The sequence below is a fragment of the Oncorhynchus masou genome, chromosome 31 (genome assembly GCF_036934945.1).
Source record: "Oncorhynchus masou masou isolate Uvic2021 chromosome 31, UVic_Omas_1.1, whole genome shotgun sequence".
NCBI classification, from domain to species: Eukaryota; Metazoa; Chordata; class Actinopteri; order Salmoniformes; family Salmonidae; genus Oncorhynchus; species Oncorhynchus masou.
This window is the reverse complement of record NC_088242.1, coordinates 92,942,393-92,966,348: the sequence shown is the minus strand read 5'-3', so window position 1 is coordinate 92,966,348 and position 23,956 is coordinate 92,942,393. Positions and strand designations below refer to the sequence as shown.

The 23,956-nt window shown below is 41.8% G+C and overlaps 1 protein-coding gene across 2 annotated transcripts in view; it reads right to left on the bottom strand.

The window, feature by feature from the left end:
* Window positions 1-44: 44 nt before the first annotated feature.
* Window positions 45-23,956, bottom strand: part of usp13 (ubiquitin specific peptidase 13) — a 36,474-nt gene continuing 12,562 nt past the window's right edge. Inside the window, exons 8-22 of one of the 2 annotated variants that reach the window (XM_064952563.1) lie at window positions 23,604-23,809; window positions 23,211-23,282; window positions 21,676-21,769; window positions 20,494-20,619; window positions 17,423-17,576; window positions 15,945-16,119; window positions 15,776-15,864; window positions 14,851-14,973; window positions 12,939-12,962; window positions 12,504-12,647; window positions 9,275-9,444; window positions 5,790-5,997; window positions 5,337-5,384; window positions 4,623-4,707; window positions 45-4,171 (exon numbers count right to left, since the gene is read on the bottom strand). In XM_064952563.1, coding sequence (XP_064808635.1) covers window positions 4,075-4,171; window positions 4,623-4,707; window positions 5,337-5,384; window positions 5,790-5,997; window positions 9,275-9,444; window positions 12,504-12,647; window positions 12,939-12,962; window positions 14,851-14,973; window positions 15,776-15,864; window positions 15,945-16,119; window positions 17,423-17,576; window positions 20,494-20,619; window positions 21,676-21,769; window positions 23,211-23,282; window positions 23,604-23,809 — 1,815 coding nt within the window. In that variant the 3' untranslated portion in view covers window positions 45-4,074. The remainder of the gene's footprint in view (window positions 4,172-4,622; window positions 4,708-5,336; window positions 5,385-5,789; window positions 5,998-9,274; window positions 9,445-12,503; window positions 12,648-12,938; window positions 12,963-14,850; window positions 14,974-15,775; window positions 15,865-15,944; window positions 16,120-17,422; window positions 17,577-20,493; window positions 20,620-21,675; window positions 21,770-23,210; window positions 23,283-23,603; window positions 23,810-23,956) is intronic. The other variant, XM_064952565.1, reaches the window with a different exon arrangement.

The following is a 23,956-nucleotide window of genomic DNA, read 5'->3' as shown; positions in this document are numbered from 1 at the left end:
CTTGTTTCTCACTGACGATACACTTGTGTCAAGTGTCCAAAATGTCAAGAAATATGCAGTTTATTTGACAGTACCAGCGGATATATTGTTGTGATAACCATGTATTCACATATTCCATTACAATACTGATATCCCAAACAATATTTGGATAAATACATACATTACAAAAGTCTACTTTAAATAATCCCTTCAGGGAATCTGTATGTAATGAAAACTACAGAATTGGCCAAAAAAAGGAGTAAAAACAGGTGAAGTACCATTGACCATTTAGTTAAATTACATTAGAAAACACACAAATACAATTGTACAATCCAAATGACTGAATGTCAACTTTTAGTGCACATGCGGACAGAACGAAGGCGTTTTGTGACACAAAAGGTGAACCGTTAGTTACCATTCACAACCTCGGGAGATAGAGCGAGTGGTGGAGAGGGAGAGACAAGAGATGGAGGGCTGAGAAAAAAAGGCAGAAGACGAAGGCCTAGATTTAAAATCAGATCAACACTGCATAGCTGGTGTTTTGGCCATGTCGGAGGTGTAACTGTATCAGAGCTGGCAAACCGGTGAGCAAGCGGTTCGTGTGGTCATTGTCATGAAGCCACACCCATTCGCGTTAAAGTTCACAATGAGAAAGCAAGCCTAGGCTATATAGAAATAAGGACTCAAATTTAAAATCATATTATGGAATAATATCAGCCTAATTGAGGTGTAGGTTAAAACACACATTCCAGTATTCAAACTTGTAAAAAAGACTACATGGGATTATTACTAATGTGACATGGTGCATCCAATGTCCACGATCGGTTTAACGCCGGGAGACGTTTGCAGATTTGACAGCGCCAACGTAGTTACACCTCCGACATCGCCTAAATAAAAACAATGAAACTGCTATTCAGTTGTCGGTTATTGCGGGTTAAGGCAGAACTGATAGAATCTAGCCCCAGACATCCTACATAACAAATCTATCCACTGTAAATGAAGGTGAGAGGTCACCCTGCCAGCCTAAAAGAGGATGAGTGCCAAGGTGGGAGGAGCCCCTGTAGAGGACACATGTAAAGAACTAGAATGCATAGAACACCCTCCCTCAGCAATCAGATGGGGAGGCAGGTAGCCTAGTGGTTGGACTAGTAACTGGAAGGTTGCAAGATCGAATCCCCGAGCTGACGAATCTGTCGTTCTGCCCCTGAACAGGCCATCATTGAAAATAAGAATTTGTTCTTAACTGACTTTCCTAGTAAAATAAACAAAAAAATACCTTTGGCAGTGAAGTAGGCCTGGTTATACAAAGGGCCACTGGGACCCTTGGCAATCTACATGGAAAAGAGGGGTTCACTCTATACATTCTATCTCTATAAGAAAAACAATCACATGTGGAAGGGAGATTATGTAAGTCTTTGTGTTACTGCAGAGACCATAAAGAATCCCCACTGCACAGGCAAAGTACACAACAGAAAATTATCAAGGAGTGTCTGACAAGGATGGGAGATCTTGAGGGGGAATTGTTATCTTCTCCCAAACACAACCAAAGGCTCTAGTAAATCAAAACCATTTTCTGGGTTCCTGGTGTGGGTCCAAAAACATGATTCATCCTGCACAGCAAGAAAGTATGTTTGACTTTATATGCAGTTTTAGTTTCTTTCCTAACACCCTTCGTGTTGTGGAGTGCTTTAATTTAATTGAGAAGTATTAAAATGCAAAAAAAAAAATCATGTTGACTTTTTCAAGAAACCTGCCCCAGGTAAGTATTCTTTGATTGGCTAGTTCCCCAGGTAAGTATTTTGATTGAATAGTACCCCAGGTAACTATTCTTTGATTGGATAGTGCCGCAGGTAAGTAGTCTTTGATTGGCTAGTGTCCCAGGTAATTATTCTTAGAAAGCAAAAAATATGAGAGGGTTTTTGATATGTAACATTACACTCCACTACCTTGTCGATATGTAATGAACTGTAGGCAACACTTAGTTTGTACAACTACACCGGTTGACAAACTGTCTTTGATAGAGTGGCTGTATAGGCTCAGGAGAAGAAGACATCCTAGTGACTCAGTGCATGAGCAGAGAGTCTTTGAGCAAATGCTGAATACAGTATCAATAGGGTTTGGTGACTATGCGTCAGTAAGGTCTTTGATATGTGATTTGATTTGAGCATTAAAGCTGAAGATAGGTTTTGGTTGCAGTGAGCACCATAAGGAATACATTCAGGACTGCACCACGTCATAAAAGCACGAGAACGCATTCTGAAAGAAGCAGTAGATCACAACCTACAGTACATGGTGTATTCTAAAGAGATGAGATTCCATCCCAGTGCATATTGCTATAATAATAACGTAACACAAGTTGGATGTGTTCAGATGCATACCATTCTGCATTTAAAAAGATGGTGGCGTATCGATTATGAATACTAAACAAGGTAACATTTAAGGACTACCATCACGGGCAAAAGTTTACCTCATGAGTTAGTTTGTTGTCTGTCCTTCCACAAAAAAATGTAATCAAATTAGGCGAGCAACCAAAGTGGATCTCCTTAGAACACTGTATACAAAATATTTCTAGATATTATGCAAAACGGGGGTGGGCCTTTTATCTAAAGGATTAAAATAAAATACAAATTCTGCATTGCTAGTCACCATGGCCAATCTGATCTGAGGAAAATGGCAATCCAAGGCATGTTTCACTTATGTGTAGAATTATATGTGAAGCAACAACGGTATGAATACAGTACGAGTAAATCGCAACATGGTCTGAAAATAAAACACATTCAGCCCATGGCTTTTACCACATTCAAGAGAAGCGAATACATCAGTTTGTGGTATTTGAGCCAAGGTAGCTGCTATGCTAGTGTTCTGTTTCTCTGTGAAAAGCAAGGATATAAAATAATCTGTCGAAAAGTGCTTTCAGATTTCAATATAAAAACAACATTCTGTTCTCGTGGGAAATTAAATGAACTTGACTCAACTTGATGCATCCAATTGTTACCGTTTCTCCTCTGAATCCCAGAAAAAACAGGATGTCATCAGCAAGTCAAAACCAGACAGATATGCGACTATTATGACACCATCAGTACGTACATCGGACTCTCCAATAAGGATATTACATATTCATGGATTCCCATGTGTAAGTGTTCATCATAGACGAGAGCGTTTTTTCAAATGTGTTTCCTTATTCTGAAACTTGCTTATGCTGCCCATTTCTCTGCATTCAATGCCATTATGTGTCTATCCTGCATCACACGTTAAAGGAAAATATCACTAAGAAAACTGTTTTAGTATTCGTTGCATTACGCCACATTTGATACATTCCCAAAATGTTTTGTATTTCCGCGATCAAGCTTTCAAGATCTTGAACTGTCAAAACACAGTATGATGCGTTTTTTCATCATATGATTTGTCCTAAATAAAAATGTATCAACCCCTACAAAAAAGTCCATTAATTATAATCCACACAATTCACATTTCCAGTTGCTACAGGGTTATTTTCCTGCTGTGGTCAAATTAAGATCCTACATCTGTACATGCAAAGCTCCCAGCAGCATTGTGATTTTTTTGTTGAGTTTCGCTTCAGAGAGTTTTAGTTCCTGGCAGTGATGCGTGATCACTTCAGGACCATGCTCCACGTTTATAAAACGTAGCACTTCATTAATAAAAATACTGGCACAGTAGCTGAAGGCATAGAAAATGAATGGCACGATCTGATAGGCTAATACTATAGGTGTAGAGCACTCCAATAACAAGAATTGCACACATCCCTCTGTACCAACACCATAGACAAAATAACATGTTTCAATACACAAAAGCACACGATTTTCACAGTGACATACAAAAAATACCCACATTGCTTTCCCTTTTTTTGACGGCACTTGAAGCATGGAAGCATTTTCCTGTTGCTCTTGTGTGACTTGGATCAGTTGAGTGGCTTCCTTTGTTTCATGGCTGGTCTGAGGTGTTTCCATGGTTTCCACTGATGTCATGGTTGTCCTCGGTTTTCCAGGCTGTGGTTCTCTAAGGTTGGAGGGTTGAGTGGAAGGGGTTCTAGCAGCTAGACAGCTGACGGTAAATGGGGGGGGGGTGGGGATAGGTCTAGCAGCTAGACAGCCGACGGTAAAAGTAGATGTAGCCCAAGTCTTTTGGAGGCCTTTCTGACAAACACACTTTATGGTCATTGAAGATCACCCATCTGACATAGGGGGTGGAATAAAGCATAGGTAACACATTGGGTTAAATCCTCATCTTATACGTTTAGTTTCGTCTTGATTTCTACATGCCATATTGTAGATTACTGATTACAAAATGATCTAACCAGTCTCTTAGGACAGCGTTTCCCAATCTGGTCTGTGAGGATCACTGGTCAAGCAAAGATAATACTTGATTGACTCCAAATATAGCAAACGTGATTCAACTCGTCAACTAATGATCATGCCCTTGATTGGTTGAATCAGGAGTGCGAGTGTTGGAATAGATCAAATATGATGTGCATTGCAAACGGTTGGTGGTCCCAAAGGACGAGTTCGGGAGGGAAAACAGTCTGTTGAAATCACTCATTTGAAATCCTTCATTGTGAAAGAGATTGTGGTTTAAAATCATCTAGCAGAGATCAATGGAGAGTATGTAAACTGTGACGGACTTACCTTCCTTCCTTCTTGATATGACATACATAACGACCAGACATAGTGGACGCTCCCATGTGGCTGATGAAAGCAAAAAGCTCGTAACCTGTAAAACAGGAAGTCAAATCAATCAACTACAACTCCCTTGTCAACAGAACAGATGCATTTTGCCTACAGTATAGCCATAAGGAGTAGCTTGTAAAACTGACTCATAAAACACAACTATCATTTTCAGCAATTATCTGATCCTATCTCTAGTGTTATGGGATGTGTTTAATCCTCACCTGATCTTATCTCCGGTGTTATGGGATGTGTTTAATCCTCATCTGATCCTATATGGGATGTGTTTAATCCTCAACTGATCTTATCTCCGGTGTTATGGGATGTGTTTAATCCTCACCTGATCTTATCTCCGGTGTTATGGGATGTGTTTAATCCTCACCTGATCTTATCTCCGGTGTTATGGGATGTGTTTAATCCTCACCTGATCCAATCTCTAGTGTTATGGGATGTGTTTAATCCTCATCTGATCCTATATGGGATGTGTTTAATCCTCACCTGATCCGATCTCTAGTGTTATGGGATGTGTTTAATCCTCATCTGATCCTATATGGGATGTGTTTAATCCTCACCTGATTTTATCTCCAGTGTTATGGGATGTGTTTAATCCTCACCTGATCTGATCTCCAGTGTTATGGGATGTGTTTAATCCTCACCTGAGGATGTATTTCTTACCTTGACAAGCATGCAGATGGTAGTTGGAGAGACTGTGGTCCATGATTTCTATTTGCGAGTTCAAAATAAAAAAATGCTGAGACCCTGCATAGTATGAGTCTCCTCAAACATGCTATGAATTTACATGTTCAGTTTATTTAAAATCGTAAATTTGATGAAAGAACAGTGCGCTTACCTTCTTTTTACAGAATGGTGTTAGAATGGAAGAGAAAGATTAGCCCTTCACAATTAGGTGAATTTTTTCTGATTTTGTTCAGCAAGCAGTGAGAGAACATTCACTTTGTATTCAAAGCAGCTACATATATTTTAGATCCAGCTCCATCTGACACATCTCTATGTGTGGAACTCTTCTCCTTTTGTCATTGTGCTCATAATGGTTATGGACAGGACTGTGGAGGGTGGGGCTGATCTTAGATCAGTGTATGAGGTCAGAGGTCATGCAGAGTCACTCACGTCCGGGTCCGTCTTTGATCCGGGGGCCCGAGGCATCCTGGTCTGGGGACAGCGTGGAGTGGCTGTTCGTGTTTGCGTTGGAGAAGGTGTTGTCGTTGGGCTCCATGATGTCAGACATGTCCAAAAGGTCGTCACTAGGCTCCTCCTCCTCCTCCTCCCTCTCCGGGTGGGTGAAGATCCAGTCCAGAGCCCTCTCCAAGTTGTTGTTCTGAAACAACAAATGTTGTTATTACAGACCTATTTCAGCTGGTGTTAACTGGTAATAAGTAGTACTTTCTGGTATTGGTAAACAATTCAACACAAATGACAACAAACCTGCTTGTTTCAAAGGAAATAAGAGGTCATAATTGGTACAACAAAAAAAAAATGTTTCCAAAGGTGTTCTTCGACTAGCCCCATAGGAGAACCCTGTTTGGTTCCAGGTAGAACCCTTTTTGGTTCCATGTATAACCCTCTGTGTAAAGGGTTCTACATGGAACTCAAACGGGTTCTTCCTGGAATCACAAGGGTTCTACCTGTAACCAAACAGGGTTATTCAAAGGGTTCTCCTATGGGGACAGCCAAAGAACCATTTTAGTTTTTTTTCTTTTTTTCTAAAAGAGTGTATGCTAAATTGTCATGTAATTACCATTTTCATTACTGTATCTGTTAATCAGTGGCCTTGTGTTATGGACAGACAGTAGAGTATGTTTTCCTGTCTCCCCTCAATCTTCTCTCAAACTCTCAGAAGATGGACAATTGTGACTGGCATGCTTCACCAGTATGTAACAGGCATGCTTCACCAGTATGTAACAGGCATGCTTCACCAGTATGTAACAGGCATGCTTCACCAGTATGTAACAGGCATGCTTCACCAGTATGTAACAGGCATGCTTCACCAGTATGTAACAGGGTTGACTGGTATGCTTCACCAGTATGTAACAGGGTTGACTGGCATGCTTCACCAGTATGTAACAGGCATGCTTCACCAGTATGTAACAGGCATGCTTCACCAGTATGTAACAGGATTGACTGGCATGCTTCACCAGTATGTAACAGGCATGCTTCACCAGTGTAACAGGCTGGTATGCTTCACCAGTATGTAACCTGGCATGCTTCACCAGTGTAACAGGCATGCTTCACCAGTATGTAACAGGCATGCTTCACCAGTATGTAACAGGATTGACTGGCATGCTTCACCAGTATGTAACAGGCATGCTTCACCAGTATGTAACAGGCATGCTTCACCAGTATGTAACAGGCATGCTTCACCAGTATGTAACAGGCATGCTTCACCAGTATGTAACAGGATTGACTGGCATGCTTCACCAGTGTGTAACAGGCATGCTTCACCAGTATGTAACAGGCATGCTTCACCAGTGGGCATGCTTCACCAGTATGTAACAGGCATGCTTCACCAGTATGTAACAGGATTGACTGGCATGCTTCACCAGTATGTAACAGGCATGCTTCACCAGTATGTAACAGGCACTGGCATGCTTCACCAGTATGTAACAGGCATGCTTCACCAGTATGTAACAGGGTTGACTGGCATGCTTCACCAGTGTGTAACAGGCATGCTTCACCAGTATGTAACAGGATTGACTGGCATGCTTCACCAGTATGTAACAGGGTTGACTGGAATGCTTCACCAGTATGTAACAGGCATGCTTCACCAGTGTGTAACAGGCATGCTTCACCAGTGTGTAACAGGATTGACTGGCATGCTTCACCAGTATGTAACAGGAGTGACTGGCATGCTTCACCAGTGTGTAACAGGGTTGACTGGCATGCTTCACCAGTATGTAACAGGATTGACAGGCATGCTTCACCAGTGTGTAACAGGCATGCTTCACCAGTATGTAACAGGATTGACTGGCATGCTTCACCAGTATGTAACAGGATTGACTGGCATGCTTCACCAGTATGTAACAGGAGTGACTGGTATGCTTCACCAGTATGTAACAGGGTTGACTGGCATGCTTCACCAGTGTGTAACAGGGTTGACTGGCATGCTTCACCAGTATGTAACAGGGTTGACTGGCATGCTTCACCAGTGTGTAACAGGATTGACTGGTATGCTTCACCAGTATGTAACAGGGTTGACTGGCATGCTTCACCAGTGTGTAACAGGGTTGACTGGCATGTATGTAACAGGGTTGACTGGCATGCTTCACCAGTGGTAACAGGCATGCTTCANTGTAACAGGGTTGACTGGCATGCTTCACCAGTATGTAACAGGGTTGACTGGTATGCTTCACCAGTATGTAACAGGATTGACAGTTACAAAACCAAAATGTAACAAGATTGGTAACATCAAAATAAATTATTCAACACCGCTCTCATTCTCATTCTCCATGTATGGTTAATTCCCTCAATTAGCCTCAGCCTTTAATCCAGAATAGAGGCGTGATTCATTCACCACAGATGCCAGTGCTGAGAGCACATGGTGGGGGGGTGGGGTGATCTGATGCTGCCTGCTCTTACTGGCCATGCCCAGACAGGCAGGCAGACAGGTCAGTGAGGTCGAACACTTCCTGCCTGCTCACTCGGATATTATGATAGGATATTGTTAGAAGACCCTACTCCACTCACGGGGACCCTGGGCTTTTTCATAAGAAAAGTCTGGAAGGCAAGAAGTTTAAAGGGTAGTTAGAGACAGTAAACAAGGAAATCAGGGGGTCTGTTTCAATGCTGACAGGGCAGGTGACAAAAAGAAACACAACCACTATAATGGAATTCTACTGGTGTATATATATATATATATATATAGTGGTGATATACAACTCATAACGTAATTGAATTAATTAGTTGTTTCCTGGCTTAAATGAAAAAAAAGTACATTTAAAGGAACACACAAGCAAATGCATCAAAAGGACTGTGCTATAGTTGCACGTATGACATGCACCGATCTGACTCATAGAACTGAAAAGATGAAAGCGCATAGCTAGACTCATTGCTCTATTTGTAAACAGAATGTAGAACGGGGATCTCGGGAGCCACCAAGAACATGAAGGGGTTATTAAAATGGCTAAATATCAGCCAACAAGCTGGCCAGTCAAGTTGTTTATAGCTCAGGGAGCAGGATTCTCAGGTTCTCCTGACTCCAGCACGGTTCGGTACTATAGAAAGCAACTCCCCGTCATTCCTGCAGCATATCAATGGCACTATTTCTGGCCATGATGTGTCTAAAATAGAAATAGCAAGCCCAAGATCAGACGGAGAAATAGAATATATTGGTTAAACAATGTTTGGGAAATGAAACTACCTAAAACATGATAAAGCCCTCCCTTTCAATTATTTACATATTTTGATCCTGTTTATTGTCCATACTCCTGAATACAATACATACACCTCTACATTATGCCAACTCACACTTGAACAAGCTTCATTAAAAACGACCGAAGCACTACTGCCTACTGAACGCATCCTGGGCCAGGACAATATGTTTGTGTGGTTTTCACCAGAGTGAGTGTGTGAGCAGGAGAAGAAAGAGAGTCACTGACCGTGGCTTTGAGGGCCTGGACTGTGTGGCGGCGGGGGAAGCCCATGGATGTGAGGATGGCGATGCTCTCCTCCGGAGGCTGGTTGTCCAGGGGGGTGGCTGCCAGGCCCAGGCTGGCCATGGAGGGGCCTGGCTCCATGAAGGAAGGAAGGGCCAGGGGCTCAGCGAAGTCTAGAGAAGACAGAGAGAGAGAGAGAGAGAGAGAGAGACAGAGAGAGAGACAGAGACAGAGAGAGACAGAGAGAGAGACAGAGAGAGAGACAGAGAGACAGAGAGAGAGAGAGAGAGAGAGAGAGAGACAGAGAGAGACAGAGACAGAGAGAGAGAGAGACAGAGACAGAGACAGAGAGAGAGAGAGAGACAGAGAGAGAGACAGAGAGAGAGAGACAGAGAGAGAGACAGAGACAGAGAGAGACAGAGACAGAGAGAGAGACAGAGACAGAGAGAGACAGAGAGAGACAGAGACAGGAGACAGAGACAGAGACAGACAGAGACAGACAGAGAGAGAGACAGAGACAGAGAGAGACAGAGACAGACAGAGAGAGAGAGAGACAGAGAGAGAGACAGAGACAGAGACAGAGAGAGTGAGTGAGTTCAATAATGAGTGTCGGATTTGGTAAAAAAAAATTGGTAATTGCTAATTTGGTAGGTCAGGCTTATTTTTCTTTGAATATAGGTTTCGCAATGGTTAGGATGTTTTACGAATAAACTTGTATAAAAGTGGACTTACGTGGCATTTCTGCAACTTTATTTTAAAACGACTACATATCATAGGTGTGTCTGTTGTTCACAGGCTCATCTGACCTCTCATTGGCTAGAATGGTCCCACCTGACCTCGTCTCCTTCCGCCGACCTTCCATCTATAGATCATCTTTGATCCTAATAAGTAATCGCCTATTCAAACAAAGGCCAAATCAGGAAGAGCACCCTGGTCGATCAGTGAAAAGGACTGTTGATATGATTATAACAGAACAAGACAGATGGAGGAGGAGAGTTTACAGTCAGAAAACGACTGTCCCAGTAAATCTCGGAGAACATTAATACTGAGGTCATCATAATGCAGCATATCAGGCTGGCTGGTGACTCATGCATATTTAAAAACAATTCGACATGAGCAGTTAAGGATTTAAGACTAAAACAGTTAAAGATTTAGGAAGGGGAAGAAAGAAAGAAACAACAGGTGGCAGCTTAAAAAAGTTACAATACAACCCTGTCTTGGCGAGACATCAATTCTCTATAAACATGTTATACCCTAGTTTGAACCAGTTGAGGGCCCAATTAATTTACATAGTTATCACACACCTGTGCAAGTTGACCTGTGTGCTCTCAACCACATACACATAAATAGGCCGTTATTAAAACAAACCTACTAACACGAGTACATTCCCACACGTGTACTGTGCATAAACACACTCAATATTTCTAATATTTTGAAGGAAAATCATTGTCTTGTAAATATATGGGTCCTGTGTGGCTCAGTCGGTAGAGCATGGCGCTTGCAACGCCAAGCGTCGTGGGTTCGATTCCCGCTGGGGCCACCCATATGTAAAAAGTAGTGGCCCCAGCCGACTTGTAAGTCGCTTTGGACAAAAGCGTCTGCTAAATGGGATATATATATATGTCTCTGCCATGTTCCTGTGGAAAGCGTTTTTACTTAAGAAATTCTTCAAAACAGAAGCATGCCAATTAGCAGAACTTAAACAAACAAATGGACACAGCTACGCACACACACACCACACACACACAAGTAATGAAGCCCGAAAAAAAACAAAAACACGGAATGTTGTGTTTTTCTGTCTGAAGGTAACCCCTTGTTTACCAAAGGATAACTTGTTATTTACTTAAACAGTGTGATTTCACGACAAGAGGATTGCTAATAAGGTGTCGTTTATGTGAGAAAGGTTGCCGTTGCTGCGACAGGCCCATGGTAATGCTCCATTCCCACCTCGGTGGGAAAACCTAACTAGTCACAGGAATAGTAATTTACCCCATCATACAAATCTGGAGGGAACTATTTAGTCATCTTTTGACAGCTTTCTGGGAACTGGTGTAATGTAATGAGGAAGGGACAAACTATTCACACAAAAGTGTCATTAGAAAGTAAATATGAAAATAGGAATTTTTCCTATTACAAGATGTTCTTTTTTTTTTAGTTCTTTAAAATCACTGTAAAATATTGGCTGGTATTATAGCAAGAAACCAGGAATTTTAATGTAGAAAAAAAAAATGACAGAATGGGCTTCTGCATGGATAGCTTTTTAAAAATATATATATATTTTTCAACCCACTTCAAAACTAAATGTTAGGTAAATATGCATTCTTCATGCACACAGGATGGTTATTTCCCAGACGCGGGAGGAAAACCTTTTGGTCCAGTGGTGATTATGTCAATTATTATTATGGAGATTAGATTACATTTTTAATCTCTGTCTGTTTTCTCCCCTGAAAGCAAAGGTTAACCTCCCCTTTAACACCTCACAGGTTTAAAACAACAAATCCTAAAATATCCTACAATATGCTTTCATGATCAACAGTAAGTATACCTGGCAGAGTAGTAATGGACAAGAATGAGAATGGACGGCCATGTTGGCGTTTTGTCTCTTTTGTTACTTCTAATAATGGATAGTTCATCCCTGGTCCAATAATATCTCTCCATGCTAAACATGGAAGTAAAGGAAGTGAGAGTTGTGATAGGTCAAACAGCTCGAGGAGTGTGTTGGTAAACAACTATCACCACAGGTTTCATTACTGTTGCGCCTGCTAGGAATAAAATTGACATTTCTTCTCTTCCAACTGTCAAGTTTCCAAAACTTGTGTCCTTTTGTCTTGTGACCTATTCATCTTAATTTTAAGCAGAATACGATTACCTGAGCGCTTTAGTATTGGACATTAAAACAATCTCTTTACATTGTTTGTATAAGCAACAAATAGAGAGTTCCAGCATGAAGTTATGAATTACCCATGGAGAATTATACAACGATATTACCCCTTAAGGAGCCAGAGCATCAGGGTGACAAAGTATTCCCTGACAACTCAGCCACAAAGGACCACTGACACACACATACACACACACTGGCCTGTCTCCTGCTCTGACACACATGTCATTTCAGTGATGTTTCAGTGCGTGCACTGCGCACGCCCACCATACCCAGAAGAGGCTGGGGGAATCGGGCTAGATTAACATCCATGTGGTACGATGTGTCTATGTGTGATGGTCTCCTAGCTCTTACCAGGCTCCTCCATGTGGGCTATGATCCAGTTGAAGGCCATTTCAGGGCCCATGTTCCCTGTGTAGTAAACGGCCTTCCGACAGGCCTCCAGAGGGAAGCCCATCTCCGCCAGCTGCATCGCCGCCGACTCGTCTATATCTGGGGCTGAGAACAAGCAAAAAGCAACCACTATCTTAGCCAGAGCTTACGAATCAAGAACTCCCTAACAACAAACAACCTGCCCCACAAAAAAAAAAGTTGTATTTAAAGTATTTTTTGCTAGTAGGCAAGTTACGACGAGGTTGCATCAGCTGTTGGGTTTGCATCGTCAGGCTTATATCGTCATTACTGCAGAACTCAGAATAACAGTTGTTCCCTAGTTGTAAATCTTTGCTTTGGGTTAGATATATATATATATATATACACACACACACAAGGGTATGATGGAATACTCACAATCTGAGGAGTTCATTGAGTCATCTGAAATGTAAAGTGAAGAAGTGATTATTTTCAAGGTACAACGTAAATATGTATTTTTGACTAGCTAAATTCAACAGTGTAGTATACAGCATCAAAGCTAATAGATGGATTCTCTCAATATGTGGTAATATGGACCTAAACAGCATCCTTACAGTTCAGGTCACACTTGAGGTTTAATAACAAATGTTGTGCTACTGAAAACAAGTATTGACTATTATAGCTCAAAGGCGGTAAACTTATTTGTACTGTTTTTTTTCTCTATTAAAAACTGATGTACCGTATGGTAAATCAATGCTAAATCCGTAAAACTAATTGGATGGGAATTGATGCATTTCAAGGTTTAAAAAAAGAAACTTGCAAATCAATCAGAAGCCCTTAGGCGTTGTCCCGAGACAGAAATGTAATGAATATCTATTGATACAGGTCCAGGGACATGGGCTGGTGTTTAATATAGGATTTTTGAAGCTGCTCTGACAAAGGCTACATAAATCCCAAAAACCTTATAAACAACATTGTGAATCACTTTTTGCATTATGTAGGTAGGACGGTTGGACACCTCCCTCAAAGATAGGATATAAGATAGTCAAGAAAACAAATCTCCAGCTGCTTTGTTCAGTTTTCAGCAACAGTCCATAAGACGAGATCTCATATGAAAGTTTTCAAAAATCACTCCATTGGGTATTACCCCCAAAAAGCAACACTTTAGGTAGGGGGAAGACATTAATTTGGTTATACTCGTCTGTTGAAATAAAAGAGTTTTAACTTTTAAAGCCTGAGTCACAGTTTTAAATCAGTTGAGCTGACAGTTTTAAGTCTTCCATCTAGCAAGAGGGCAATATTTTATTAATGCAATAGTGTAACCACTCCAGAACGCTATGACCTTTGGCTTTCACCTGGAATCGTTTATTTATGTCTGAGAAAACAACTTTTTAACCCATATGATCTAGTACACAATAAAAGTATAATAAAATGTATACAAATATGATGTTATGATAAAGAAATTTAAAAAACATTGTTAATGAATAAGCTTTTCCATTCTTTATAACTATGTCCATTTATAGTTCAAATCTGTTTTAGGAACATCTACCCAATATATTTCACCTTCTTTATTACTTTCCCAAACATATCATGACATTAGTGGTCAAAAAGCGTGCCGTAAAGCGTTCAAGCTGGATAGATGTTTTTATAATGAACGCCCATTTGACGTAACATTGCAGTGAAGTGATATAAATGGATGTAATGATGCAACTGACCACCAGAGGGAGGAAAATACAAGTTTATTCGACAGAGGATGTTTACAAGGTCCTAACAAGGTCTGGATGGCTGTCTTCTGACTTATAAAACGGTGGGAAATCAATAAAATAAGGCATGTAAACAAATAGATATTTTTCTAAGTAATTCTAGGGCCTGATGTCGGGGACTTTCAGCTTAAGAGATTCTCAACAAGGTTGAGGCATCTTCAACAAGACAGCCATTGCAGCAACAGAGCATTACAGAGTTATTTTTATTGCTTGCCTGGAGCACATTTCAAGTGTTTTGGGGTTTAGGACTGTACAGCACATAATGTGCCTGGTACCTGCTAAAATATTAACAGTGCATTGTTGCTAAATCCGTCCAAAACAACCGACACTGAAGGAAGAAAGGAGATAAAGATCACAAAGAGAGTAGACGGGCATACTGAGCACATCAACTACAAAGAGTCTCACATTTAGGGGGAAGAGAGGAGGGGAAATGGATAGTTAACATCCCAGGACCCCAAGTGGCTGGTGAGACGGATGACAACGTGTGACAGATTTAGCCCCAAACACCAGCTTTCCTTTAGGACCAAGACCACTGGTCAGAAAGTCAAGGCCTGCTTCCACCCGGCACACCTGAAAGTGATCCTTACCTCTGGTGTCTTCAGGCAGGACGATGGGGGGGGTGAGGTCAGGGAGCTCTTCCTCTCCTGCCTGCAGCCCTGTGCCCCGGAGTCGAGACAGGTCCAGGAAGTCTGGTACGTCTATGGATAGATCTGTGGAACAACAGTAGGTCAGAGGTCAAACAACTAGGGTGTGTTCATAAGGCACCAAATGGACAAACAGGGAGGGACTACCGGAATTTGTCCAATAATCAATGCTCATTTTAGTTCTCTGTTGCAAAACATTTTTTGGTTGTGTGTCCATATAAATGCAACACAGAGATTCTACTACAGAATGGACTGGAAGAGGAGAAAAACAGTCTGGAGAAGACTTGGGCATGAAGATTCCAGCTAATTACACATTACCAAACTGATAGCTTTCATGTTCACCACTAGAGCCACAGTACCAAACACAAGATGTAGTGTATCAGTATCAGAAAACATAGGTAGGTGTTCATAGGTAGGTGTTCAAGTTCTTCAATCCTTTGCATTTTAATTTGGGAGTACTTAAAAAAAACACAGGTAGAGCAAGAGCTTAGATAACCGTTTTTTTCTCAGGGCAATGCATCTTCTTCTCGCCTGGATCCAAACTAAATAGCTCTGTTTTACTTAATGAAATCAGTCTTCAGTTCAGTTTGGATCCAGACTGTCTTGTCTGTGTCCTCAGTGGACCTCAGAGAAACACTGTGTGACAGCGCCCTCTGCTGGGGATCCACAGAACTTACTTAATAATAGGCTACAAGGAGAGTGTATTCTAGGCCTTCAATGAAAAAACATAAAATACCTTAATATAATTTTACAATGCGGGTAGACACAAAAGTTCAGACATAAATCAGCATCCTCTTGGTACTAGTGAAAATCTTGGATGCAGACAAGACAAACCATTTGTGGAGAGACATCAAGTTCTCTTACTCACCTAATTTCTTTGGAACCCAGTCAACCCCAAATGTGAATTTCTTAATCTGCACTACCAGATACTCTGGGAAGGAGGCGAAACGGGAAGTCCTGGAAAGAAAAGAATAGTAAAGATTTTAGTGTGTGGCATTAACCTTTCTTCAAGGCCATAGACCAGGACCTTTGCTTACTTGACTCCAGCTGACTTGGCCTGCAGTGCTGAGCTCCAGAAGTCGGGGACGTTCTCTGGCTCTGTGAAGGCCTGCAGGCACGCTGTGAAGGGGATCCGGGCCCTCACAGGCTCTGGAGGGGCTCTCATGTTCTCCTCTGCCTCTCTTCGCTTGGCCTCATACGCCATCAGCTCCTCTGTCACACAAACACAAAGCTATTTAACACACTCTACTAAAATGCTGTTGTTGTCGACAGACTCCGGTGATTGGAGTCTAGGACCAAAAGGCTCCTTAAGAGCTTCTACACCCAAGCCATAAGACTGCTGAACAATTAATCAAATGGCCACCCGGACTATTTACATTGCTGCTGCCCCCCCCCCCCTCCCCTGTTTTTACACTGCTGCTACTCACTGTTTATTATCTATGCATAGTCACTTCACCCCTACCTGTACAAATTACCTCAACTAACCTGTACCCCCACACAATGACTCGGTTCCGGTACCCCCAGTCTTGTTATTGTTATTTTATTGTGTTATTTTTTTATACATTTTTTTAAACTTTCGTTTATTTAGTAAATATTTTCTTAACTCTATTTCTTGAACTACATTGTTGGTTAAAACCTCTACAGGATTTGTGTGTCCCCTGCAGGACAGTTGAGCTAACGAAGGCTAATGTGATTAGCATAAGGTTGAAAGTAACAAAAACAATTCACAGGACATAGTCATATCTGATATGTGCAGAAAGCTTAAATTCTTGTTAATCTAACTGCACTGTCCAATTTACAGTAGGTATTACAGTGAAATAATATTGTGCTATTGTTTGAGGAGAGGGCACAATTATCAACTTAAATGTATTAATAAACCAATTAGGCACATTTGGGCAGTCTTGAGAAAACATTTTTTGAACAGAAATGCAATGGTTCATTGGATCAGTCTAAAACTTTGCACATACACTGCTGCCATCGAGTGGCCAAAATCTAAATTGTGCCTAAATTAAATTGTGCATTTCAATGATGAGAAAAAAAACACGTTTTTTTCTTTGTATTATCTTTTACCAGATCTAATGCGTTATATTCTTCTACATTAATTTCACATTTCCAAAAACTTCAAAGTGTTTCCTTTCAAATGGTATGAAGATTATTTATGTCCTTGCTTCAGATCCTGACCTACAGGCAGTTAGATTTGGGTGTCATTTTAGGCAAGAATTGAAAAAAAGATTTAAGGGCTTGTAAGTAAGCATTTCACGGTAAGGTCTACTACACCTGTTGTATTCGGCGCATGTGACAAATAAAATTAGATTTTTATATAGAACATCTTGAAATGCCTTTGTTTCCCCAACAGTGATATGCAGTATTGAGCCTTTAAAAACACAAACACCCACCCCAAATTTGCATTCCGAGATATCGATCCTCCATGCCATTTGAAGAGGAGGGCCGTGGGGGGGAGCAAGCAGCCCTGCTGGTTCTCATGTGGCCGGTCCAGCTGCCGGTGGGACCTTACCTCTGTTGGAGGCAGCCTCCATGGGGGCCGGGAGCTGCATCAGGTAGTCCACCTTCTGGTTGTAGCACACCTTCTGCGTCTGGCAGCACTGCACACGCTCCTCCACCAGGTAGCGGAAGACATCACTGGGGTTCTCTGAACCAGCACTGTTTCTCTGGGGGGGGGGGGAAAGAGAGAGAGAGAGGAGAGAGAGAGGAAGGAGAGAGAGAGAGAGAGGAAGGAGAGAGAGAGAGAGGAAGGAGAGAGAGAGAGAGAGAGAGAGAGGAGAGAGAGAGAGAGAGAGAGAGAGAGAGGAAGGAGAGAGAGAGAGAGAGGAAGGAGAGAGAGAGGAAGGAGAGAGAGAGAGAGAGGAAGGAGAGAGGAAGGAGAGAGAGAGAGAGAGAGAGAAAGGAGAGAGAGAGAGAGAGAGAGAGAGAGAGAGAGGGTGAGGAAGGAGAGAGAGAGGGTGAGGAAGGAGAGAGAGAGCGAGGGTGAGGAAGGAGAGAGCGAATATACTGGATATCAATCTATGCTGTTGAATTTCCAGTTAAAAAAGGGTTTGGAAATGTAACGGTTTCCATCATATTTGAACATCAGGAGAATATTGGGACTTTCATTAATTGCATGTATGTTTAAACAGTAACAATATGCATCAACTTATACACTCCTCAATTATCACAAGAGGAACCATGCCAAGATTTCTTTCTTATATTTCATCTTTATTTAACCAGGTAGGCCAGTTGAGAACAAGTTCTCATTTACAACTGCGACCTGGCCAAGATAAAGCAAAGCAGTGCGGCAAAAACAACACAGAGTTACAGGTGGGATAAACAAACATACAGTCAATAACACAATAGAAAATCGGTATACAGTGTGTCCAAACGAAGTAAGGAGGTAAGGCAATAAATAGGCCATAGGAACGAAGTAATTACAATTTTGCAAATGAACACTGGAATGATAGATGTGCAAGTGGAAATACTGGTGTACAGATTACTGTACAATTACGTACAGTTAAAACTCCTGAAGAAAGACAGAGGGAAACAAATCAAACTGAAACAGAAAGAGGTACGCAGCTGTTTACTGGGGACTAAAATGTGTTTGTTGTGTTAATTTGAGGACTCATGGGGCAATGGGTCTTGAATTAAACCATTTGACTCGTATTGGGTGTCACAGCAGCAGCTTTTCTATTCTAAGAAGTTACAGAAATACTCAGGTTATAATTTTACTCCCAACACCATTGAAGTATTCCAGCCGACTGTCTGGCAGGCAGACCCAGGGCTAAACATGCTGATAGGAAGGCTACTGTAAGACTCTGCTTATTTTTTTTTTTTTACATGTTTTTAAATGTAACCTTTATTTAACTAGGCAAGTCAGTTAAGAACTAATTCTTATTTACAACGACGGCCTACCCCGGGCCAAACCCGTACGACGCTGGGACAATTGTGCGCCGCCCTATGGGACTACCAATCACGGCCTGGTTGTGAAACAGCCTGGAATCAAACCAGGGACTGTAATGACGCCTCTTGAACCTAGATGTAATGCCTTAGACCGCTGCGCCACTCGGGTGCGCCCATCTCTGTCCAACCGACTCAGTTCCTCCACGCAGGTTAAGAACAGCTGAATATCACCACAGATAATACAACTCTATTAACATTCATGGAAGAAACGTCTGATCGTAAAAGGTGTTCTGAAGCTGAGAGAAAACTGTTTTTTTTTCTTTTACTTACATTAACATGAAGTTGGCTTGTTAGCTCCTGTTTAGCATCTTACTTTACATTACCTTCCTGCTCCATGTTAAAAAAAAAAATCTGTTATTCAGAACATCGCCACAAATGACTAAAACATAAACGATACATAGTAAGTCTAGTAAAATGATTTTGGATCAATTGTTTTGTTGCGTCAAGGACAAGAGCAGAGAAAGTGACAGGTTTCGAGTATAAGTGTGGACAACAAACAAAATAGGAAGCATTATCAGGCCTGTGTAACCGATAGATAGATAGGTCTAAATGTAACCTGGTTAAGAAAGTCACTTCAGAGTGTGTCTGCCGGGCCGAGGGGACATCGTCCCGTCCCTCCTCCCCTCCCCCAAGACCCCAGATTGACCATGCGTGACAAGAGTGAGGCGCATCGACATGGTCAGGAAAATGCTTTGCAGTAGCCATTTCATGAAAGCAGTTTTACTTTGGCCATTGTCATTATTGAAATAAATGTACAAATAAACTCTGTATAAACTGTATAAACTGAAAAACAACACAGTATATTCTATACACACTGAAAAACCAGTACACCCAGTATAATCTGTAGTGCAGATTCTGTACTAACTGAAAAGCCAGTACACCCTGTATAATCTGCACTAACTGAAAAGCCAGTACACCCTGTATAATCTGTACTAACTGAAAAGCCAGTACACCCTGTATAATCTGTACTAACTGAAAAGCCAGTACACTCTGTATAATCTGCACTAACTGAAAAGCCAGTACACCCTGTATAATCTGCACTAACTGAAAAGCCAGTACACCCTGTATAATCTGTACTAACTGAAAAGCCAGTACACCCTGTATAATCTGTAGTGTATAATCTGCACTAACTGAAAAGCCAGTACACTCTGTATAATCTGCACTAACTGAAAAGCCAGTACACCCTGTATAATCTGTACTAACTGAAAAGCCAGTACACCCTGTATAATCTGTACTAACTGAAAAGCCAGTACACCCTGTATAATCTGTACTAACTGAAAAGCCAGTACACCCTGTATAATCTGTACTAACTGAAAAGCCAGTACACCCTGTATAATCTGTACTAACTGAAAAGCCAGTACACCCTGTATAATCTGTACTAACTGAAAAGCCAGTACACCCTGTATAATCTGTACTAACTGAAAAGCCAGTACACCCTGTATAATCTGTACTAACTGAAAAGCCAGTGCTGATTGATACAATTGACGATTATGAGCCTTTTGTTGAACACCAGTGAATTTGTTTGCCAATTGCTGTACCTCTGCAACAATGGTATACTGTATACACCACCACATGCCTTTCCAGTAGTTTAACTCACTACTACTTATGGAGATGAAGCCATACACACATACACACCTCGACCAGGTTGATGAGGTGCAGGAAGAACTCGTGTGCGTCTTGCTGTCTGTTGGAGGAGAACTCGGGGTGGCCCTTGCTGACCATGGCTTTGAACATCTTGGGAGAGATGCCCTTCGACTGGTGCTGCAATGAGAAACCATGTACAACTTGTCTATTTCTGTGGTTATGAGAGCGGTGACAACAGTGTAATGTCTAATCGGTGCTGTACCTAAACCCACTGACAGCTCTACAGCCACAGTGCATAATGAGGCACTGGGCAAAATGAAGCATACTGGCAGTAACCCTCAAGATCCTTTCCCCAATAAACAAACATGCATACTGGCAGTAACCCTCAATATCCTTTCCCCACAAAACAAACATGCAATCTGCAGGAAATCCAGAGGGTCTTTACATGGCAATGTTAGATGAATCATACATCGCACAACAGTTGGTGCTGTAGTGTAGTCCCTGTATGTCTGTAATCTGTATACTAAATACTTCAGGATTCAGGACTGTATTGGTCAGATTGGATTAGCAACAATTCACACTGCTCATGCAAGACAAGTTGATATGCAGCAGCTAGATATCTATGCAGTGAAAAATGCCAAAATGGCACTACATTTGCTACCTGAATAGACAATACTTTGTAACACAATTGGGTTGTTATTGCAGCATGTATGGGGCATCTAAGACAATCAAATCTCAAAATGTTAGCTTCAGTTTATACTATAAATAGAAAATACAATATCCACGTTAATGGAAGTAGTTATACTGCTAAGAGTTACTACAACCCAAAAATAATTTGGGAAAGATATTGGGTTATGATATTGAATACATGCAACACACCCCTTTAAATGTCTAAACTACAAGGTACTCAAAATATGAGCAACAATGAATATTGCCACAGAGAATTCATATTTCTACAAGTCCTCTCCCCACCCCTCCCTTCCCCATTCTCCAGGCAATGGTGTTCCACGCAGATGTCTGGGTGTGTCCAAACCTGGCCCTAACCTGAATGCAGACTCCTCATTATATTACACTGGCATTACTAGATGAAAATTTAGCAGCTGAATAATGAACGGAGAAGAACAGTACAGCTCTTTCCCCTGCTTATCTGGCAACACAAAAACGTTCTGTTCTCCCAAGTTGCCAGTTTATAATTTTTCCCAGATAAGGAGCTGGACATGCCCAGTCTAATACCTTGTATTCTTCTCTCATCACCTGTTCGATGAGCTCGGATTTCATTGGTGGTTTGGAGTACAGGCCTGAGAGAAGTCCGTGGCCCAGTTTAGCCCTGGAGGACAAACAAAAACAAAAAGACACCTATATAACTAGTGACAAACTTGGCTAACCCATGGTGCCTGTCCTAATACACAAGAAAGCATTGTAATAGCGTGCCTGTCCTAATACACAAGAAAGCATTGTAATAGCTGCCAAAACTTGGCTAAGAACAAAAGCTCTTTGCCAATACCGTCTCCACCATCAACACACACAAAAGGAAAGCAATGAAATGATTGACCAACCAAAACACACATTACCTATATTACACATGCTTGCAGTGTAACGGCTACTCTAACTACTAACAGCTGCTAAGAACAAAATCGATTGGGCAACACCAGTGGTAATCAACTTCCTGATTTATGAGACGATCTGCATCAGATTAACATGGTGAAGGTCATTAACACGATCATGTTAACGCTGTAGCATTAAGACTTCCCTTCACTGGAACTAAGGGACCTAGCCCGAACCATGAAACACCCCAAAAATACCATTATTCCTCATCCACCAAACTTTACAGTTGGCAATATGCATTGGGGCAGGTAGGCTTCTCCTGGCATCCGCCAAACGCAGATTCGTCCGTCGGACTGCCAGATGGTGAAGCATGATTTACAGTATCACTCCAGAGAACACGTGTCCACTGCACCAGAGAAAAATGGCGCCCAGCATTACACCACTCCAGCCGACGCTTGGCATTGTCCATGGTGATCTTAGGAGGCTTCTCGGCCATGGAAACACATTTCATAAAGCTCCCGACGAACAGTTTGATTTTTACGTGCTATGAGTTTCAGCACTCAGCGTTCCCGTTCTGTGAGCGTGGTATACTACTTCGCGGCTGAGCCGATGTTGCTCCTATATGTTCCCACCACACAATAAACAGCACATACAGTTGACTGGGGCAGCTCCAGCAGGGCAGACATTTGACAAACTGACATGTTGGAAAGGTGGCATCCTATGACGGTGCCACGTCACTGATCTCTTCAGTAAGGCTATTCAACTGCCAATGTCTGTTTATGGAGATTGCATGGCTGTGCGCTCAATTTTATACACCTGTCAGCAACAGGTATGGCTGAAATAGCCGAATGGACTAATTTGAAGTTATGTCCACATACTTGTGTATATACAGTGTAGCTAGAAAATATTAGAGTTGGCATAGAGGGGCTTTTAACGGCAAGTCAGCAATTATGTGAACCGGTCAGATGTTTGGAGGTGTGAGACAAGACCAGGGGATCATTTTGTCTCGAGGGCCACATCGGGATTTCAAAATTCAGTGGGAGGGCCACGCTGATTTATTTTAGTTTGCCAAAGGCAACTTGCGGGCTAGAAGAAGGGCAGTTATTCGAAAATGTATAGGTCCATTATAATTTACTCAGCCTCCCCGGGTCCGCGGGCCAGATCCCTGGTCAAAACGCTGTACTGATGATAAGCAACATTATGCAGACTGTGTATTGACTCACATTTGTGTGCTGAAATCCATGGTGGGGTCAAGAGGTGAGTAGTCATAGATCCTCTGTAGATTTCCAACATACCTAGAGATTCAAAAACAGACGCCAGACAGTACATTCAGTGCTACTGTAAAAGAGGGAAAATATGACATTGAATACTACAGTCATCCACTCGTATTAGCCTGCTGTTCTCAGTACTGTAGGTATTGCTGTGCAATCACCACGTAATAACACCTTTAGGTCAAGTGAGTCAGTTTTCCGTCATCAGCATCTATATTCGTCTTGTTGTAGGAGGGCTGAACATGACCCCCGCAGTGTCCTGACTTTGTATGTTTACTCTGGTCTATTCTAGAGGCCCCCTCTCTCTATATATCTCACACACACACACACGTTAGTTATACTCACGCCCTCTGGAACTCTGGGATGCTGAAAAGGACCTGCATGGTGGTGCCCAGGTAGCAGCTGTTACCCAAGTTCTTAATGCCCGTGAAACCTGAGCCATACACCTCCTTCAGCTTCATGCCCGACTCCTGGATCACCTCCCACTCGCTGACCCGAGGCCGAACGCTCTCTGTGTTGTCTGTGTTGAGGTGGCCATTTTCTGTTCCATTCTATTTCAACCAATAGAACAAAATGAGGGAGTAGAGGTTCAAAATAAAGGGGTCACATTAATCTAGACGTGGTTGCTGTTATTCTAGGCTTTACATTGATCTATGTGAAACGGAAGTGGCTGTTTGACAGTGTGCTGAACATCACAA